This window comes from Pezoporus wallicus, unplaced genomic scaffold, assembly GCF_028554395.1.
Source record: "Pezoporus wallicus isolate ANWC-B61680 ecotype Strahan unplaced genomic scaffold, APGP_CSIRO_Pwel_v1 contig_6714, whole genome shotgun sequence".
In the NCBI taxonomy this organism is placed as follows: domain Eukaryota; kingdom Metazoa; phylum Chordata; class Aves; order Psittaciformes; family Psittacidae; genus Pezoporus; species Pezoporus wallicus.
This window is the reverse complement of record NW_026637486.1, coordinates 451,706-468,737: the sequence shown is the minus strand read 5'-3', so window position 1 is coordinate 468,737 and position 17,032 is coordinate 451,706. Positions and strand designations below refer to the sequence as shown.

The window sequence follows — 17,032 nt, the reverse complement described above, 5'->3', positions numbered from 1 at the left end:
GTTTAGGGAAGACTTTACTTCTCCCACCGGGCTAATTAGAAGGTGCTTAATTTACTCCCTGCCTCAGTTTCCATCACCCAGCCTCAGCTGTGGGGACTTGCTACACAGAGCCTTATGTCTCTTAGCAAAGCTTTCAGCACGTGATGCTAACGTGCTCCTTCGGCGATCGATACGAAGTTTAACGCGTGCCGGGACAACCACAAGCAGTTGGGATGCAGTGATGCTTCTGCCCATGGTGAGCTCCACAATTAAAACATCCCGTATAATAGGAGAAAGAATGCAAAGCAGATTGCTCATCCCCTAAACCATAAGATCTGATTTGTTGAAGGAACAGAGTAAAGCAGGAATATTCAAGGCACCGCAATGCTTGGATGCTCCCTGAGAGCAGAGGAAAACTTTCTACCCTGGTTCTGTGCTTCGAGTGAACTCGTGTTTGTGTTTCCAATAAAGAGGCATTTTCGCACTGACTGGCTGCAGCAGCAGGGAATAGGAAAGCTAACACAATCTTTACCTCGTACAGAGGATGGTACTCGTGTCACGTGCTTGCTCCTCCAAAAAATGCTATTTATAAAAGGCAAAGAGACTCCACTGGCTTCTCCCTGTGTCCCCACACGAGCAGCATTGGAGCAACTTTGGGATCCCCAGCATCTCTCCCACTTTTCCCCTCCCCGAGAAGTGAATTTCACCGCAGCGCAGGCCACCGCCTTTAATTAAGCTTTCAAAAGTCTTCTGACAATGCCAACAATTGCAAGACACTTCGAGAGCTCAATCATGCAATCATCGTGACACTTCTATTTACAATTTGTCTTAGAAAGAGCCGCTCTGACATTGTACTGCGACAAAACAGCCGAGCTGCCGGTTCACAACCTTTCCCTGCCTTATTTACAAATACACGGGGCTCCCAATCTCAGCACCCACACTGTTCCTCCTGCCTTCGAGTGTTTTACCCAGCCTGTGCTCTCTGCTCCTTTGTATGGGGAAAGCAGGCAGGATTTGACTCCAAAATATTGCCGTATTCCTCTTTTCCCCCTCCTTATTTTAAGCTTTCATCTTATTGTCCAGACGCAGCGCTAACTCTTCAATAGACACCAACAATTTGTCGTCTCCGCAACAAAACCAAATGATAAGGAATCGCAATTTACAACCACCAGAATCCTAACGGCGACTGCTAACAGCCCAAGACAAATTCAGCTCAGAGACATTACCTCCTGAGAACTGCAATAATCAAACCAATGCCCGAAATCCAGTGCAAAATCACATCCACCCTGCCCTGGCTACCGCAGGCAGAGGGTGTTCTGACACTGTTTTCCCACGTATTCTATTTGAACGCCACAAGCAGCTGGAGAATAAAGGATTCAAGCAGTAAAAATGACCTCCTCCTCCTCCCCTCTTTGTACAGTAAATACGGCATCCGCGGATGCACACTCGGCGTTACGAAGGGGAATACGCAGCAGCACTCCAAAGTGTTCCTCCAACTGCATCCAAGAAGCATTTCAGCTCCTTCCTCGCCCAAAACAAACCCCCCACAACCTTTCATTAATTCCCTCGGATTTCTGCGTTCAACAAACTGCTAAAGCCTGCCACCGGGCACACGATAAATAATTCTCCAGCCCTTTCAATAAGCGAGCAGCAATTTTACACGCGCTGATCTCCAGATACTTCACTTCATATTTCCCCCTCCTGTAAAATACGAGAGCGGGTAACTCAAGCCCTGCCGCTGCACTCACTGCAAATCACGGGCTGCCGGTATCTGGTGGTGAGGCTTTGACATACATATTGATGAAAGCTGCCTCGTTGGACCCACACCACATCTCCTATTAATTTCCAGTTCAATTTATGACATTTCAGCTCTCGCGCTGGATCAGCATCACTCAAGGTTTTACAGCGACGCAGGCTGACACCCACATGGAAGAGGCAGGGACGCGTTCCTGCGCCGATGATCTGCCAGCTACTGCACAGGTTGCACACACACACGCACACACACACACACACACATGGAAGCTCTCCGGCTCATCCCAGTCTCTGGAAAACTGTGGGGATAAAGAGCAGCCCACCGCTGGTTTAAACAGACAGCGTTTCTGCCTCCTTCCTTGTGTTTAGGTGAGCTGATCCTTAAGCACTGCTTGTATTTAATGGTGTTTTAGTGAGACACACCAACTTACTGACGACACAGCTGTACCCACAGCACCTCTGTGTCCAGGGCTAACCCACAGCACCTCTTTCAGCCTAACAGCTGATTTGAGGGTGTTTTTACAATGCATATTTTCAGGTCTCTTATGAGAAAGAATCAGTTCCCTCAAGTCCTGCGTATTTTCCTATAGGCAGCCTCTGTCCTTTATGGTTTTTAATTACTCCTATCTATCTTTTTGCACTTTGCATTCTTGCACAGAAATCGGGTATAAAAGACCAAAGCTGGAAGCCCCTGAAGTTCACTGCAGGGGCCTTCCAGAAACCTGAACTCCACAGCTCAAATCCCAGACCCTCACTGGGAATATTACTGCCAGACCCCCCAGCTCCCAGCTACAGGCAATGGGTCACTCCAGCCACCACCATGCTTCTCGGTGAGCTCAACTCATCCAAGGGAAGGGAAATGAAAACACGAAGGAGAGGGACAATGCAATCCCACATAACTCCTAGTGTTCCTTCCCACTACATGTCCCACCACCGCGAACAACCAGGGGACCTCAGTGCCCATCAGCTCGATTCCAAGAGGGGTGATGCCAAAGACCTGCACTCTTGGACACCCCATCCATGGGCACACTGGGCACCACCACATAGAAAACTCAGGGTGGAAGATGCCTGGACAACACAGCTCCATCTCTGCTCACAACAGCACTCGTGGTTTGCACCGCAGACCTTCCTGCACATCACCTGCAGAGCAAAGCCCATCCCCACGTGCAAGAGCGAGCAGGATGAGGCCGCTGCGCACCTCTCCATACCCACTGCTCACCGAACCATTGAAGTCCGTTAAAACCACAGCCTCTTCTGAACTAACAGCACCACGACATAAAACCCTTCTCCCTTCACATCACCAAAGGGCGATTTGACCAAGCCTCGTGTGCCAAGCACCACCAGAGCAACAGAGCTTCCCATCCCTGCGGGACCACGGGAGGAGAGCGTGCTTCATTCCTGCTTGACAGACACTGTGTTTTGTCTGCTCAGCAGAGCGGCGCCGTGCGTAAATACAGCGTTACATCACGCTGCTGCTCCTCCATATTTGGTGATTTAGGATGGCTCCAGAGCTCGGAAGACTACAAATCCCTTCCGCCAGGACCCCGCTTCATTAATCATGCCCTGCACCTCGGCTCTCGCTTTCCGTCGGATCTGGCTGGGATGGGCAATAGGAGGGATTCTTGGGGAGGATTTTTTTAAGTCTCATTCAAAATGTGGCGCAGCAGTAGCTGAGCTCCTGGCTCCTCTTAAACAAGTACTCAAAGCAGTACCTATCACCCTGCAGATCTAGTATATACTCATTCTCATGCCATATGCGTGTGCGCGCACATGGCTTTGCATATATACATGTGCATATACACGGATGTATATTTGCTGCCACCACAAAGCCTCCGGAGTTGCATCGCTCCCAACACGATTTGATGCCCAGCTCGGAAGCCAGAGAGGCTGCGGGAGCATCGCACTGAAACCTCCCCTCGCCTACTGCCCAATTATGGTTTAACTCTGTGGCCAAAGCAAGCCCAAGACAAGCTCCAGCACACCACGTGATGATGATGTACCGTGCCTCTGACAACCCTCAGCGGTCCTGTGGGCTCCCCAAAGGCCGTGCCACATCCCAGACCTCACTGGGAAGGGGAGTCTGGGACTGGATGGGGCGTTTGCTGGTGTGGATACGCTGCGGTCTCGCCTCTTTCACCCGGTAGCAGTGGCGCGGTCTGAAGTGATTCGCAACGCTCGCTGCGAACGGGCAGGACTGTTGTTTACTAGCAGGGTTCTCAAAGCAGAGCGTGTCCTGTTACACTGCCAGGGCTCTGGGGTTTTCTTTCACGTAGAACACTCTGGGTTTTCCTAACCTCCCATGTGAAAATACCTGCGCGGCGAAACGGCTCTGGGGTTTAAAGGAAAGGACTCAAAATCACGCTAAGAAATGCAATTATTTCCCCTTATTTTTTTGTTGCTGTTGTTATTTTTTAAATCACATTTCGCACCGTTCTGTTGCACAAACCAGAGCGGTGCCTCGGACACTTGTACGGCTGACATGTGGTTGTGTAAACCGCAAACAAAATCAAGATACATCTGTCAAAACCACATCAGAGGCAAGGGAGAGCACGGCGAAGCATTTATCATCAGGCTGAGGAGGCAGGCTGCAGAGAGCAGCCTTTCCTGTCAAACCAACCTTTTGAAATATCCAGCATGCCCTTAAACTTTCCGAATGAGCACGTCTGTGCGCTTCAGCAACTGCCCTCTCTACTCTGGCCTGGCCAGTCGAAAATGGCATCTTAAAGTCAAGGTCGGTGGTGTCACTTTGCCATGGGGCTGTGTTTAATTACAGTCCATACGCTGCTGACAGCCAATATGGAACCAAAGGCTGGCTGATGCTCGGTTAACTCTTTCAACCCCTGCCTTTGCCAAAGGCTCGGAAGCTCCTCGCTGGACGGCACAGCCGGCTCCGAAACCTCCTCCCCGGCAGGCGAGGCACCGGGAGACGGTGACTACGATACAGGCACATCGCGAGAGCAGCCTCAAACAATGCCACTAGAACCACCGGCTGGCACGGCACGTGCCTGTTGCTCCTGCCTCTGCGCAGGCACTAGGGAATACCGGCTCCCCGCTAACCCAAAGGCAGGGTGTATTGAACACGCCGAGCAGAACAGAGAGACAGACACCGGCAGTTTTACAACTGCGAACAACGCTTACGTTGGCAACTGAAACGGAAACGAACTCGCAAACGCTTCTCCTTGCTTTAATTTACCTGCTATATGTTCCTGTTTAGGGCAAATTCCTCTAGATGACGTTGATAAACAATCGTCATCCTCTGGCGTAACCTGGATGCCAACCTCCACGGGATTGGATGCTTTTTTCAGCTCACTTGGTGAGGGTGAAGGTGGCTTATCCACAGCCTTCTCTAAGCAGAGACTGCCATTGCATTGTTTCCGTTTGTGCTCAATAAAAACAAGAATGTCCCCCAACGGAAAGTTCATCTGACACTGGCCACAAGTGAGGAGGTCGTGGTCCCCTTCCGGAGCTCCCAATGTGCCATGTTCAGGTTCGTCATCAGTGAGAATGGCTTCAAGAGGTTCGGCTGCAGTTTGAGAAACAAAAGGAGAATCATTAGAGCTCTCGAGGGAAAAAGGCACCGAGCCTCTTCCTTCTCCAGGAATATTACACCCTGCTCACCACCTCCATCCCCCAGCTAAACCCATGCAGCACAGCTCTTAGCACGGCAGCGGGGAGGTGGGTTCAGCGGATACAGGGAAGGGGTTTTGCAGCTGTAGCAGGCACAACTCGGGGAGCCAGCACTGCCTCTGCCTCTGCCCGAGGACAGACGTGGCTCTATCGAACGATTCGGTGCCCAGATTAGACGAAGAGGCTGCAAGAATACACTGCAAAACTCTCGTGGTGCTACGAGGAGACACAACCACGGCGCTTTATTGCTGGGTGTATTATGTATGTATATGAATTCCATGCTCAAAGCAGTGCACGCGCTCTCACGGGTGTGTGTTTTCCACCAGCCTAGACCCACTTTGCAAAACCCAGCAGCCTGACCTACGCGGGTGCAGACAAAAGGTGTTCTAACGTACAGAGACCACACGTTCCCAACGCAGGCCGTGCACGCAGCACGTGTGTTAGTGTGTGTAAGAGAAAGGAGAGGGAGAGCCACGCGCCGGCACCAACACGCAGGGAACACGCAGCCCTCGTAACGCACGTGCCTACGTTATACGTAGGTATTGGTGCCGCCATCCCTCCAACAGCCCCTCTGCAGCTTCCAAATGTAAGATCCCAAAAGCCAGGAGTTATTTATGGGGGGGGGGGGGATGAGTAGGGAAGGGATGAGACAAATAAATACAGAATAGATGGATGGCAGAAACCAGAGTGATAAACAGCAACTGCAGCAGAAGCGCCTGCGGGGCAGGGGGAGGCACCTTGCACTCCTCAGCTGCTCCCCAAATGAATACCAAATTCACCACCAAATCCACCTAAAGCTATTGTCCAGGTGGGATATTTTTTAGTGCTTAAGAAGGCAATTTGTAGTTCTTTGCCTTTTTTTCATGCTGAAATAAAGCAATGCTTAAATTCTCTCAGCACCGGTGGCCCTCAGCATCTAAACATGAGCGTGGCCAAGCGCCTGCCTCATTTCCTCGCAGCAGGGCGAAGGCCCTTCTCTAAACTCGAAATACCTTCACCTAATGTTGTCAAAGTTGACAGCTTTCCTGAATGAGCTCCAAAAAGCTTCGTTACGAAGCTGTCTGTGCTCACGGGATCGGCAGTGGATGCTCTAACGAGGCAGACGCGGCTCTATTCTGTTGGGTTATTAATTTTGGGAGGTCCAGTTTGCAGAGAAACACCTTGGAAATCGGAGCGCAGTCTCCATCCCTATTGCTTTCCATAAGGAAAAAAATCCCAGGTAGCAGGAGCGTGTTGGTGTTGCTCTCTCTGTGCAATACAACACGTTAACAGCAGCGAGCAGAGGGAGAGGGGACTACAAATCCAACCCACCTCAAAACAGTGCCAGGTAACGGCGAGTGAGCCGGAATACACCTCCTAAACAGTTAATCAGCCTGACCTTCTTTAGCTGGCTGCCAATCTCCCATTTAATGAACTTAAAGCCACAGAGAATCAAAAAATAGATTTTAATTTGACTGCGCGATATTGGAACTGATTTTGATAAAGTGCAAAAAATCCACTGAACTCAGGTTAAATTTATTCCAACCCTTCCTCGGCTCAATATTGAGGAGGAAGATCTGGAGTAGCTCCCAGTTGTGCCGTGTAAAATAATACTGAAAGAGCACGCTACCTCGCCGTACCTCAGCCCCAAGTAGGACACGGGGATCCGAGCCCATCATTCCTCGCCTCTGGTACTACTTCTAATTTAACGTAAGGTCAGCCACAGGAATATGAAGGTTACACTCGTATTAATAAAAACAATGTCTCCATCGCCGGGGTTTTCTTCTCTAAACTCAGCAGAGCGACAAAGGGAAGAGGCACACGGTTCGGGAAGCCGGGAGCGGAGCAGGGTGCTCCTTGCGGGATCGCCGGGCACGGCGTTTTCCCTCCTTGCGTTCGGAGCGAGGGAGGGGAAAACGATTGCAAAGGACTCAATTCCAGCCGTGGCTCGCTGCACGCCGGCAGACAAAAGGTATTTTGCACTAGGCAACTTCCAGCTCCACCAACTCTCCGCAGCACAAGGAATAACCCGGATTCCCCTTACCACTGGCTTAGCGAGGAGCTCTGCATAATCATGACTCAATTATAATGTTTTCCCGCGGCCTGATTTCTTCCTGACGCTGTCAGTATTATTTAGCAGGGGAAGGTAACCCGCTGCTTCGACACCAGGCAGTTAAAAGTAAGAGCTAAAACCAAAACAGGACTTTTGCTTAAAAGTCTGCACCGACGGCGGGGCTGATTTACAATCAGAACCAGGAAACTGGAGCGGTAATCCCGAGGTCGCTGATTACACCTCCACATTTCACCTAATTAATTTTATAGGAGGCAAAGTTCTTGGAAATAACAAGACGATCAAATGTACAGATATAAAAGCTGTAACCTCAACGTTTTCTCCGCTCTTAAAGTAAATTATTGCTAATTAACAAGAATTATATATACTAATGTCTGGGAAAAAGACGGCTGGCACCGTGCTAAACACTTGGCTCCTGATGCAAACCCAACCCCCCCCACCCCCCCACCCCCAAAAAAAAGATGTTTTTATTATTATTGCTACTTTTATAACAAAATATAACATTTGGAACGCCGGGATACAATTCACCTGAGTCTGTTTGAATTTGGGGGCGACCGCAATTCCCTGCTTGGGTCCCTAATCATCCGTCTCTATTTTTCATGCAAAATGCCCTGTTTTCTTCCCCACCAACGTGTCTTTTCAGCTTCTTCTTCCTCAGTCACCAAAACAACCGTTTCTCTGGCAAAAGCGGGATGGATTTGGGAGTGTCGGGAGAAAGGAGGTACAAGGGGGGATGGAGGAAAGGGAGGGGGAATACCACGGTACCATGCGGGGAAATGCCCCGGCAGCGCATCCGCGCTGCCGGGGCATTTCCCCGCATGGTACCGTGGGAAGGATGGAGAAGAAGCTGTTTAATCCCAAGTTTGTGTCCTGGCATCGTGCTATCCAAGGAAAAACAGGGGCTTGGGGGTACAATAGGAACCACCAACACGTTACTGAGCGGGGATGAAGACCCGAAGAAGGGGACCAGAAGCATCACCGGAGCAAGCAAACTCGGCGCAAAATTAAGAACAAAGAAGAAGAAGAAGAAGGGAGGAAGGAATAGAAAGAGGGGAAGAAGAAGAAGGAGGAGAGGAGGAGGAGGGGGTGTTTGCCGGCCGGGAGGCAACGGAGGAACCGGCCAGGTTCAAGTTCGCGAGGCTGCCCGGTTGTTTGATCTCGCTGTGCCTCCTAGCGACAGAAACGGGCACGCAGGCGGCCCCGGCACCGCATCCCCCCGGCTCTCCGCTCCCCCAGCCCGGCCTCCCCTTTCCCTTCCCTCCACACACAAACCCCCCCTACCTCCATATCCCGGCCCACATCCCCCCCCCCCCCCCCTTTTCCCTTTCCCTTCCCTATCCCTGGAGCGCTTCTCGCCGCCCCCCCTCATCCCCATCCCCGCCGCCGCTCCCACCCCACACGTGCGGTAACTCCGCGCCGGCCCGCGGGTGTCTCGGCGCAAGAGAACCGCGGGGATCCCGCATGTTCCCGATGCGAGTCGGAGCCCACGTCCCCCCATTCCCCTCATCCCCCTTGTGATCCCCTTTTCACACACCCCCTTCCACGCTGGTTGCGGGAAAAAGACACCCCCACCACCACCACCCCGACCCCACTTTGGGATGGGGGGGGTCGCACCCCCAAAACCGTGCCGGGGGTGATGAAACCGCGACGCAGCGCTGGGCCATGCAAAAGGAATCAAAACCCCGAGAAGTGGCGGGGAAAGAAGGATAAAACAACGGGGGGGCGAAGGAACGAGCCCCGCGATCCATCCTCCCCCCCCGGGTGTGGGGAAACCTCAGGGCAAGGGGTCGGTGTGGCCCCAGCTGCAAACGGGTGGGTGGGAAGGGGGGACAGGGACACGTCGCAAAGTTTATGGGGTGTTTTTCCTTCGCGAAGAGAAGCGGGAGCCGGGCAGCGCCGGCAGGAAGAAATCGCCCTGGGTTTTTTCTGCCATCCCTGGGAGGGAACAAAACCCGCCGGGAGTAATGGGGGAAAAGAGAAAAGAAAGAGGAAAACACAAGAGGGGGGGGAAGCAGCGAGAAGCATGCAGCGATTCCCGCTTCCCCCCCCCAGGCTCATCCCGAGGAAAAGGGGAATTCTCTTTTCCTCCTTCCCTTCCCACCCCCCTCGCCCCAAACCTTTCCAGCTCGAGTTGCCTTTTGTTGTGCAAAGAGCGCTCCCGCTTATCTCGCATCTCGCCCTGGTGTGTGTGGCGGCGGCGGGAGGAAGGCAGGGAGGGAAAGGAGGGAGGGAGCGGAGCCGCAAGAGTTTTTTGTGTTGCGAACGGTGCGGACGGAGCTCGGGGTTTTCTTTGGGGGGGGGGGGGGGGGGGATTTCCACCCCCCCCTCTCCCGGAGAGAGCGGGTTCGGGTCGGGGGTTGAACGGCGGCGGCGAGGAAGGGCCGTTGGTTGGGGTTGAGGGGATGAGGATGAGGATGAGTGCGTGTGTGCTGAGCCCGGGCTCGCTCTCGCCTGTGTTTGTTGGCAGGAGGCTCCCCGCACACGCGGTGCTTGTAAACATTCAGACACGAGATTTTTCCCAATCAAAATCCACTTCCACTTCTTTTTTTTTTTTTTTTTTTTTTTTTTCGCCTTTTTGAAAATCTTCCAAAAAATAGTAAGCGAAGAAGCGGGAGAACGCGAAGCGAGGGCGAGCAGGGAATCCCTCCATCCCTCTTCCCGGCGCTGCACGGCTCCCGGCTCCTCTGCTCTCCGGTGCTTCTCCCCCCCCACCTCCACTCCTCCAACCCCAACCCCAGCCCGAAGCGGGGCGAGGTCGGGGCGCGGAGCCCCGCACGGACGGGCAGCGCGGAGACAAAAGGGGGGAGAGAACGGCTCGACCCGGCTGCGGCTCGGCTGCGGGGCGGGCGAGGGGACGGGGTGAGCGGGCGGGAGCGGCGCGGGGCTCCGGCCGCCGGACTTTGTGGCACCGCCGCTCCGCTGCGCTCCGTTCGCGGTGCCCGCCGCTCCCGCTGGGATTCGTTCCCACTTTGGAGCGGGGCTGCCCCGCTCGCAGCGTTACCGGTGCCGGGGCGAGAGCCGCCCCGCTCTTGCCGCCAAAGAGCGGGAGGAGAGCGGAGCGGAGGGAGGGAGGGAGGGAGGGAAGGAGTGCGCGCCGGCGGGCGAGGGGCACGGAGAGGAGAGGGAAGAAAAGTGATCAAGGTGATTAAATGAGAGACGGAGGAATTAAGCGGAATGCCGCGAACCCCGCGCCGCGCTGAGTTCATTTCAAACCCGAGTCGCTCACTCGCTCCCACTTTTCTTTCCCCCCCCCCCTTTTCTTTTTTTCTCCCGTTTTCCTCCCGCTCTGGAATTTAAAAAAAAAAAATAAAAAAAATTAAATTAAACCCATGAAATGCAAATGAAATTAAATTGCTCCTCGCGTTACTTACGTGAAAATTCCCGTTTGCTTAAGTGCTGGGGTTTGCCTTGCTTGCGGCGCGACATGGTGGGTTGGTGGCTTCGGTGGCTTGTGAGTCGCTCGGTTCACATCGGGAGAGACGGGTTAGAGAGGAAGGAGACTCCAGAGAAAATATCTTCATCAATGTCTTTTGACATCCAAAATAAATTAGAAATAATACAAAGATGGCGCAGGGAAGATGAATTGTGGGATAGCAGTCATGGCTTTTTTTTTTTTTTTTTTTTTTTTTTTTTTGTGCAAGGAAAAAGGAAAAAAAAAAAAAAAGAGGAGAGAGAGAGGGAGAGAGAGGGAGAGAAGGAGAGAGAGAGATGAAAAAAATGGCAAAAGCCCCCCTGAGCTGCAAGTTCAAGTGCGGACGTGACGTCCCTGCGAACTTGAACGTCAGGAGCCTGGATGGACAGAGACATACAAAACATGGGCAGGGCAAGCCGGGGAGAGGGGAGGAGGGAAGGCGAAGGCAACACCAATGGACACTCATCAGGGGCTGGACATGAAAAAGAGAGCAGGACAAGCCAATGGACAGTGATCGCAGGGGGGAGAGGGGAGGGGGCGCAAAGGGGGGGGGGGTGGTTGGGGTTTGCACCGGCCGCCCGGCGCACGCTGCCGAGAGGGGCCGGGGGGGCGGCGGCGGCCGGAGCCGCGAGTGGCCGCGGAAGAGAGGGAGAGGGGCGAGGGAAGGGGGGGGGGGGGTTGGACGGGCACACGCGGGGATAGAGGGGAGGAAAAGGGAGAGGGAGCGCGCACACAAACACCCCCCCCCCACCACCACCACCTCCCCGCTGGTAAAGCCTCGGTGAAGCCGGCGCCGGGAGCAGGAGGGCTGCGGGGCAAGGCTGGCCTCGGGATGCGCCGAGCCGGCGGGAGAGCTGGGGGGAGCCAGGTAGGACCGGAGACCACCCAAAAAGCAAGGGGGGGCCCATCCGGCTCCCGGCTTCCCCGCTCCCTCCCTTACCCCCCCCCCCCCCGCCTTCCCTTCCCCGCCCGGCGGAGTCCCCTCCTCCTCCCGGGAGCTGCGGCCCGGCCCCGCGGGGAGCTGCGGGGCGCAGGGGGCCGGGGCCCGCGGGAAACTTCGGCGGGGAGGGGTGGGCTCTGCCCCGGCTCCGATCCGGGCTGTGCCTGCCCCGGGGGAGCAGCGAGCGCAGCGCAGCCGGGCAGAGGAGGAGAGGGGCGGCGGGACCTCGCCGCTGGCTTCTCTCCCGCCCGGAGCCCCCTTCCTTTCCCCCCGGCGGCAGTCCCAGCCCTGCCCGCAGCCGCGGTGTCTTAACGAAAGCGAAACGCGGGGCTGGCACCGGCGGAGGGCGGGGGGACTGGGGAGGGGGAGAGGCGGCGGGAGGCAGCGAGAAGTGTCTGGAGTTGGGAGGATGCGGCGGCTGCAAGTTGGCCGAAAACACCCGGAGAGACGGAGACGGTGCCGGCAGCGGGGAGGGCTCAGGTTGTGCGAGAGAAACGAGCTCCGGAGGAGAACGGGCGGTCGGAGCGAAGTGCGGCTGCGACGGGAGCGCGAGGGGATAACCCGTGCCCAGGACGGAGGAGGCGGAGAGGGAGACGGCGAGAACGAAGCAGGGACGAGAGACCCGGGGAGGGGGGGGCAGCGGCCGCCCGACACCGTGACCGAGGTTGTAAGCGCGGAGCTGCGCCCGCCGGGGAACCGAGGGGACGGGCGGGGACCGGGGACCCGCCGGCGGGGCGAGCGGCTCCGGTGTGGGACGGGTCCATCCCCGTGCAGAGCGTGGCACCGGGTGCGCCCATGGGTGCTGTAAGGGTGAGTGTGGAAAGCGGGAAGGATACGCGTTGCCGGTGCGAACCGTGCCTCCACAGGCAGGTGTGTGTGTGTGTGTGTACCGGAGAGCGACCCGGGTGTGATTTATATCTGAGAGCACGTCTGAAGCTTGGCGAGGTGGCTGCAGTGTAAAAAGTAATGACTTTATTACCCCTGAAAGGTTCTGCGGTTCGCAGTTAACAGTCCTCGGAATTACAATTCATTAGGCACTGGTGCGCTCTCGGAAGCCAACCTGCAGCAGGACAATACCTGCCCGTGGGTATTCCCAAGGAATAACAGGCAACATTGCATTGATCCGCTCTTTAAAAATCATAGCAAATTAAGCACTTGGCTACAACTAAACCGGGTTTCTTATCGCGCCGGCTTTTGAGATTCCAGAGGTGACTTCCCCGACCGCATCTCAAAACCTTACAGTCGGGAGCTAATTTTACAGCTGCTTTCATGAATGGCAGCGAGGATGTGCCTACCATTAGCATGCCCTTAATTCCAGCTCCGTAAAAATGCCTCGAATTCAATGGGAACTTCGCTGCCTTAAACACGACAAAAAAATTATCCCACAATATTTCAGCCTGGGTGGAGAATTATCCCTATTAGCATGTGCTGGCAGCGGTGCTGTGCTCCCCCCCATCCCCCCTTCCCATCCCTATCCCCCCCTCTTCCCAGCGCCATGGGATTGCCGGCAGATAACAAACCTTTTGGGAAAGAAAAGGAACCAGAAGACATTTTTAACACGGCACGACCGCAGATTAATAATGCAGGTGGGTTTTGATTTGATGGGGTTTTAGGGGAAGGGAACCGAGGCTGTTTTAACGAGCGGTCGTGGACACCAAGTAACTGTATTTACAGTCCTTGATGTGGCTTTTCGGTGGGTAATAAATTATGACAATATTAAGATGATTTTCTGGCAGCCCCAGTTAACTGCGCTGGGGACCGTAAAGCCCTCGCTGATTCCATTTATGCCTTGTAATTACGGTCCACGGGCTCGCTCTAAACCCTTTGGTGTATATTGTGTGTAAACTTTTAGCTAATAGACCTCTTTTGAATGGAAGGGACTTTTCCCAGTACTTCCTGCAGTATATATTCCGTCTCTGATCTCTGTATTTAATGGCCGAGCCCTGGTTTATGCTTTATAATGTGTTGACAAGTTTTCTAACAGACTTTCTGAAATAATGCACATATATTCACGTCGGTTAGAAACTGCACAGTATTTTTTGAGTCGAGTAGATCTATATCCTAATGCACTGAGAGGGAGTGTAAATCATGGAGGATTTCATAGCCCTTTCAGTAGTTTTCTGTATGAAGTATGAGCAGCGTGGCCTCCAGACGTAACCTTTTAGAAAAAAAGACAGTGCTTTTATTTTATGGTGTAAAGTGCTTTTAGCTTCAGGGCTCGGAACGTGAATGTGGTCAACAAACAGCTCTTGCGAGGGAGTTTGCTACAGCCTCAGCCCCGGCGCCGGGGCTATGCCTTGGTGATGGGAAGGGTGATGGAGTGTCCCTGGCTGCAGGAATGGGGATGGGGAACGGGTTCCCCCCTTCCCAAGACGTGGTACCCCCCCCGAAAAAGCAGCGGACACCCCAGGGGAAGAAGTGGGGATGGGGAGAACAGGCTCAGCCCCATGGGGACTGTCCTGGTTTGTCCAGGGCTGAGCATCCCCTGAGCTCACCCCAGTGGCAAATGCAAAGCCTGGGGGTGCAACTGAAGCCAGGGCACTTCAGGGGACCCCACCGTTGCTCTGCTCCCCCTGGATCATCCCCTCTGCTTTCAGCAGAACCGCTCTCACGCACAGAGCATCTTTAGCTTTATACCTATGCCACCGTGGTGCCACTTTGCTCGCTTATACCAACGAGCCTGGTGAATGTGGCAGGTAAAACCAGGTAGAAATGCTCAAATATGGGCTGCCAATACCTTGGAACACTGGCAGATAAGCAGGGCAGGTGAGAACAAACCCAGGCCAGCTCTGAACATGACCCAGCAGAGATCGGGCTCTAAGGACTGGCACAAATGGTTGTGTCGCCTTCTGCTCCTCCACAACCTTTCTTTGCCCAAGATGCCCCACAAGCAATCCTGCTGCTGCAGCTTGAGCTGCTGTCACCCCCCAGCCACCTTATCAGCTGCTCTTTGGCCATGGATGGAGCCCCAGCCCCAGAGCAAACGTAGCCCCACATCTATAATGCATGTGGGCATGGGCTAAAACCAGGGCCGTGGTGGTTTTCAGGGTACCTGCAAGGGGAAGCCAGCCTCGGAGAGGGCTTGCTTTGTTAGCTGAGCATCCATCCCACCTCCATCTGCCCCTGTCCTAGAGACACCAGCTGATGCCCTGAAGCATCTTGAGAGCAGAGGTGGGCACCCACCCCACTGTGCTGCCCCTGGGCAGAGGCTGTAACCTGCAGCTGAAAGGCAGTGTCCAAGTGAGAGCATTCACACTGTAAAAATTAAGTTTACCATTAAAGTCTGCCCCAAAGTATCTGTCCTTCTTCTGGTGCCTCAGCTTTCTGCCTGAGAAACACTATGATCCTCCATGTGAAATGCTTACAGGTTGCTGTAGAGAGGGACATGATACTGATTGTAATTGAGGAGTGTGGCCTTGCTCCCATGTGCAGGCAGGCAAGCAGGACCCAGAGGAGAATAACACAGCTCCTACCGTCCACCACTCCCTGCCTATGCTAATGTGTTGGCAGACTTGGCAGTGGATGAGTTCTGCAGCTTCGGTGGGCAAATGTTCCTGCTTCGAAGCTCCAACTTGTCACTCATCCCGAGCGGGAATCTCACTTGCCAGCTCGGAATGGAACATTGGGACCAAATGCAGATTCCCAATTCTGCCAGTTCTGGGGCGCTGGGCTGCCTTCCCTAACGGCACATCCACCCCAACACCTCTTGATAGTCTCAATCAGCCGCAGGCAACATGGGTGGAACTCTTATCTCACCCCAGGCTGGCTCCCCATGGGCGAGCGGAGCGCTTGCACGTTCTAGAAGTGCTACGTGCATTAGTATCCCTGCATGAGAAACTTGGGCACGCCGCTTTTCCTTTCCCCTTTCTTACTGTTTTCCTTCCCTTTCTTAATAAAGGCTTACAATAAACCCTTAATTCTGCAAGCGCTTACTTGCGTCTCTGCAGGATCACAAACATCTGAGTGTCAGGTGAAAGATCTCCTTATCGGCGGCACCCGGAATAAACCCATTGACTTGGGAATGCTTTTCTTATGGGTTTCAGCAAGGGATTTCAGCCTGCCTCTGTGCTCGCACAGCACCAAGCACAGCACAGCCCTGAACCTTGACTGGACAGCGTGGGGATGACTTTAAATGGCACAAAGCACTCAGGAAACAGACTTTCAAATGGCAAAAAACCCGTCCTTGGAAGCATACAAAGAGTTCTACTTGTGTGTGGGCAGGCAGAGGAAGGCACTAGTAAATGCCCATCAAATCTCATTTTTAATCAAATGCTTGATTTTAGCCAAACTGGTTTTGCTTTGTGCTGCTCTGGTACTTGCTATTTGTCGATTCACGTGTTTAATATATCTCTTTGTAAGTAAACACATAACACACCCCTGACGGTTTCCACCCTCGGTTTCAAGCCAAGATGATTTAAACTCCGTGCATTTCCAGCCTCCCAGAACTTGACCTATAATGCAAATCCATACAGTCTTAATTATAGCAGCACCAGCAGCCACCGCACGAGTGGAACAGTTGAGCTTTCGTTACTAAAGAGGCACAGTAGTTAAGGTCTGTCAGCGCTCCTGTTACAATCCCCATCTTGGAGAGGTTATAACTTGGGCTGTGTAAATTTGATTGAGCTGAAACTTGGGACTCAAACCATCAGTCCATATAGGGAATTATCTTATGAATAATTGGCTAACCCATTGCTTCATTCACAGACCTTTATAAAACGATCTTTAATGGGGTTTAATGTTTTTTTCTTTTACTGACATCTAGGGTATGAATTCGGTACTTCCAGCTCTTCCAAAGCTCCACACTGAACTGCATAAACCCACGTTAAAGCTACAGCTACCCCCGAGACCATAGGGGACACGTGCCACATTTGCCCACCTACCTGTACCCATACACCAGTAAGGGACTCTGAATGAGGAATGTCTCTTAAATCTGTCTCAGAAGAGAGTCCTAAATGTGTAAGGGAAGTAACACGAGTGCCTCAACCAGGAGGGAATTAAAGCTCGTAACAGGGGACTGCTCTGTACACCAGCTGCACTGGTCACTTGGTTATCTTCGCTGAGTTCCACACAATCTTTCCATCTTCTTGGGCTTCATCTTCCCCCCCCAAAACGTGTGGCAGTGAGTCCCATGTGTGCGTTGGCATCACTTTGAAATGGATGAGCTGTCCAACTTTGAGCTTCAATATCACTTTGTGCTACAAAAGGGGTTTGCTGAGATTGCTCCCCTTAACACCTTTCACTAGTTCTGCACTTCTCAGAGGTGGATTTTATC

The 17,032-nt window shown here is 53.5% G+C and overlaps 1 protein-coding gene across 5 annotated transcripts in view; it reads right to left on the bottom strand.

Annotated features, from left to right (window-relative positions):
* The window catches only part of BCL11A (BCL11 transcription factor A), a 73,775-nt gene extending 62,396 nt beyond the window's left edge, over positions 1-11,379 (bottom strand). Inside the window, exons 1-2 of one of the 5 annotated variants that reach the window (XM_057405752.1) lie at positions 10,780-11,379; positions 4,925-5,254 (exon numbers count right to left, since the gene is read on the bottom strand). In XM_057405752.1, coding sequence (XP_057261735.1) covers positions 4,925-5,254; positions 10,780-10,834 — 385 coding nt within the window. In that variant the 5' untranslated portion in view covers positions 10,835-11,379. Of the gene's footprint in view, positions 1-4,924; positions 5,255-9,525; positions 9,690-10,779 lie in introns of those variants that run through there. The other 4 variants (XM_057405751.1, XM_057405753.1, XM_057405755.1 and 1 more) reach the window with 4 other exon arrangements.
* Between the last annotated feature and the right edge of the window lie 5,653 nt (positions 11,380-17,032).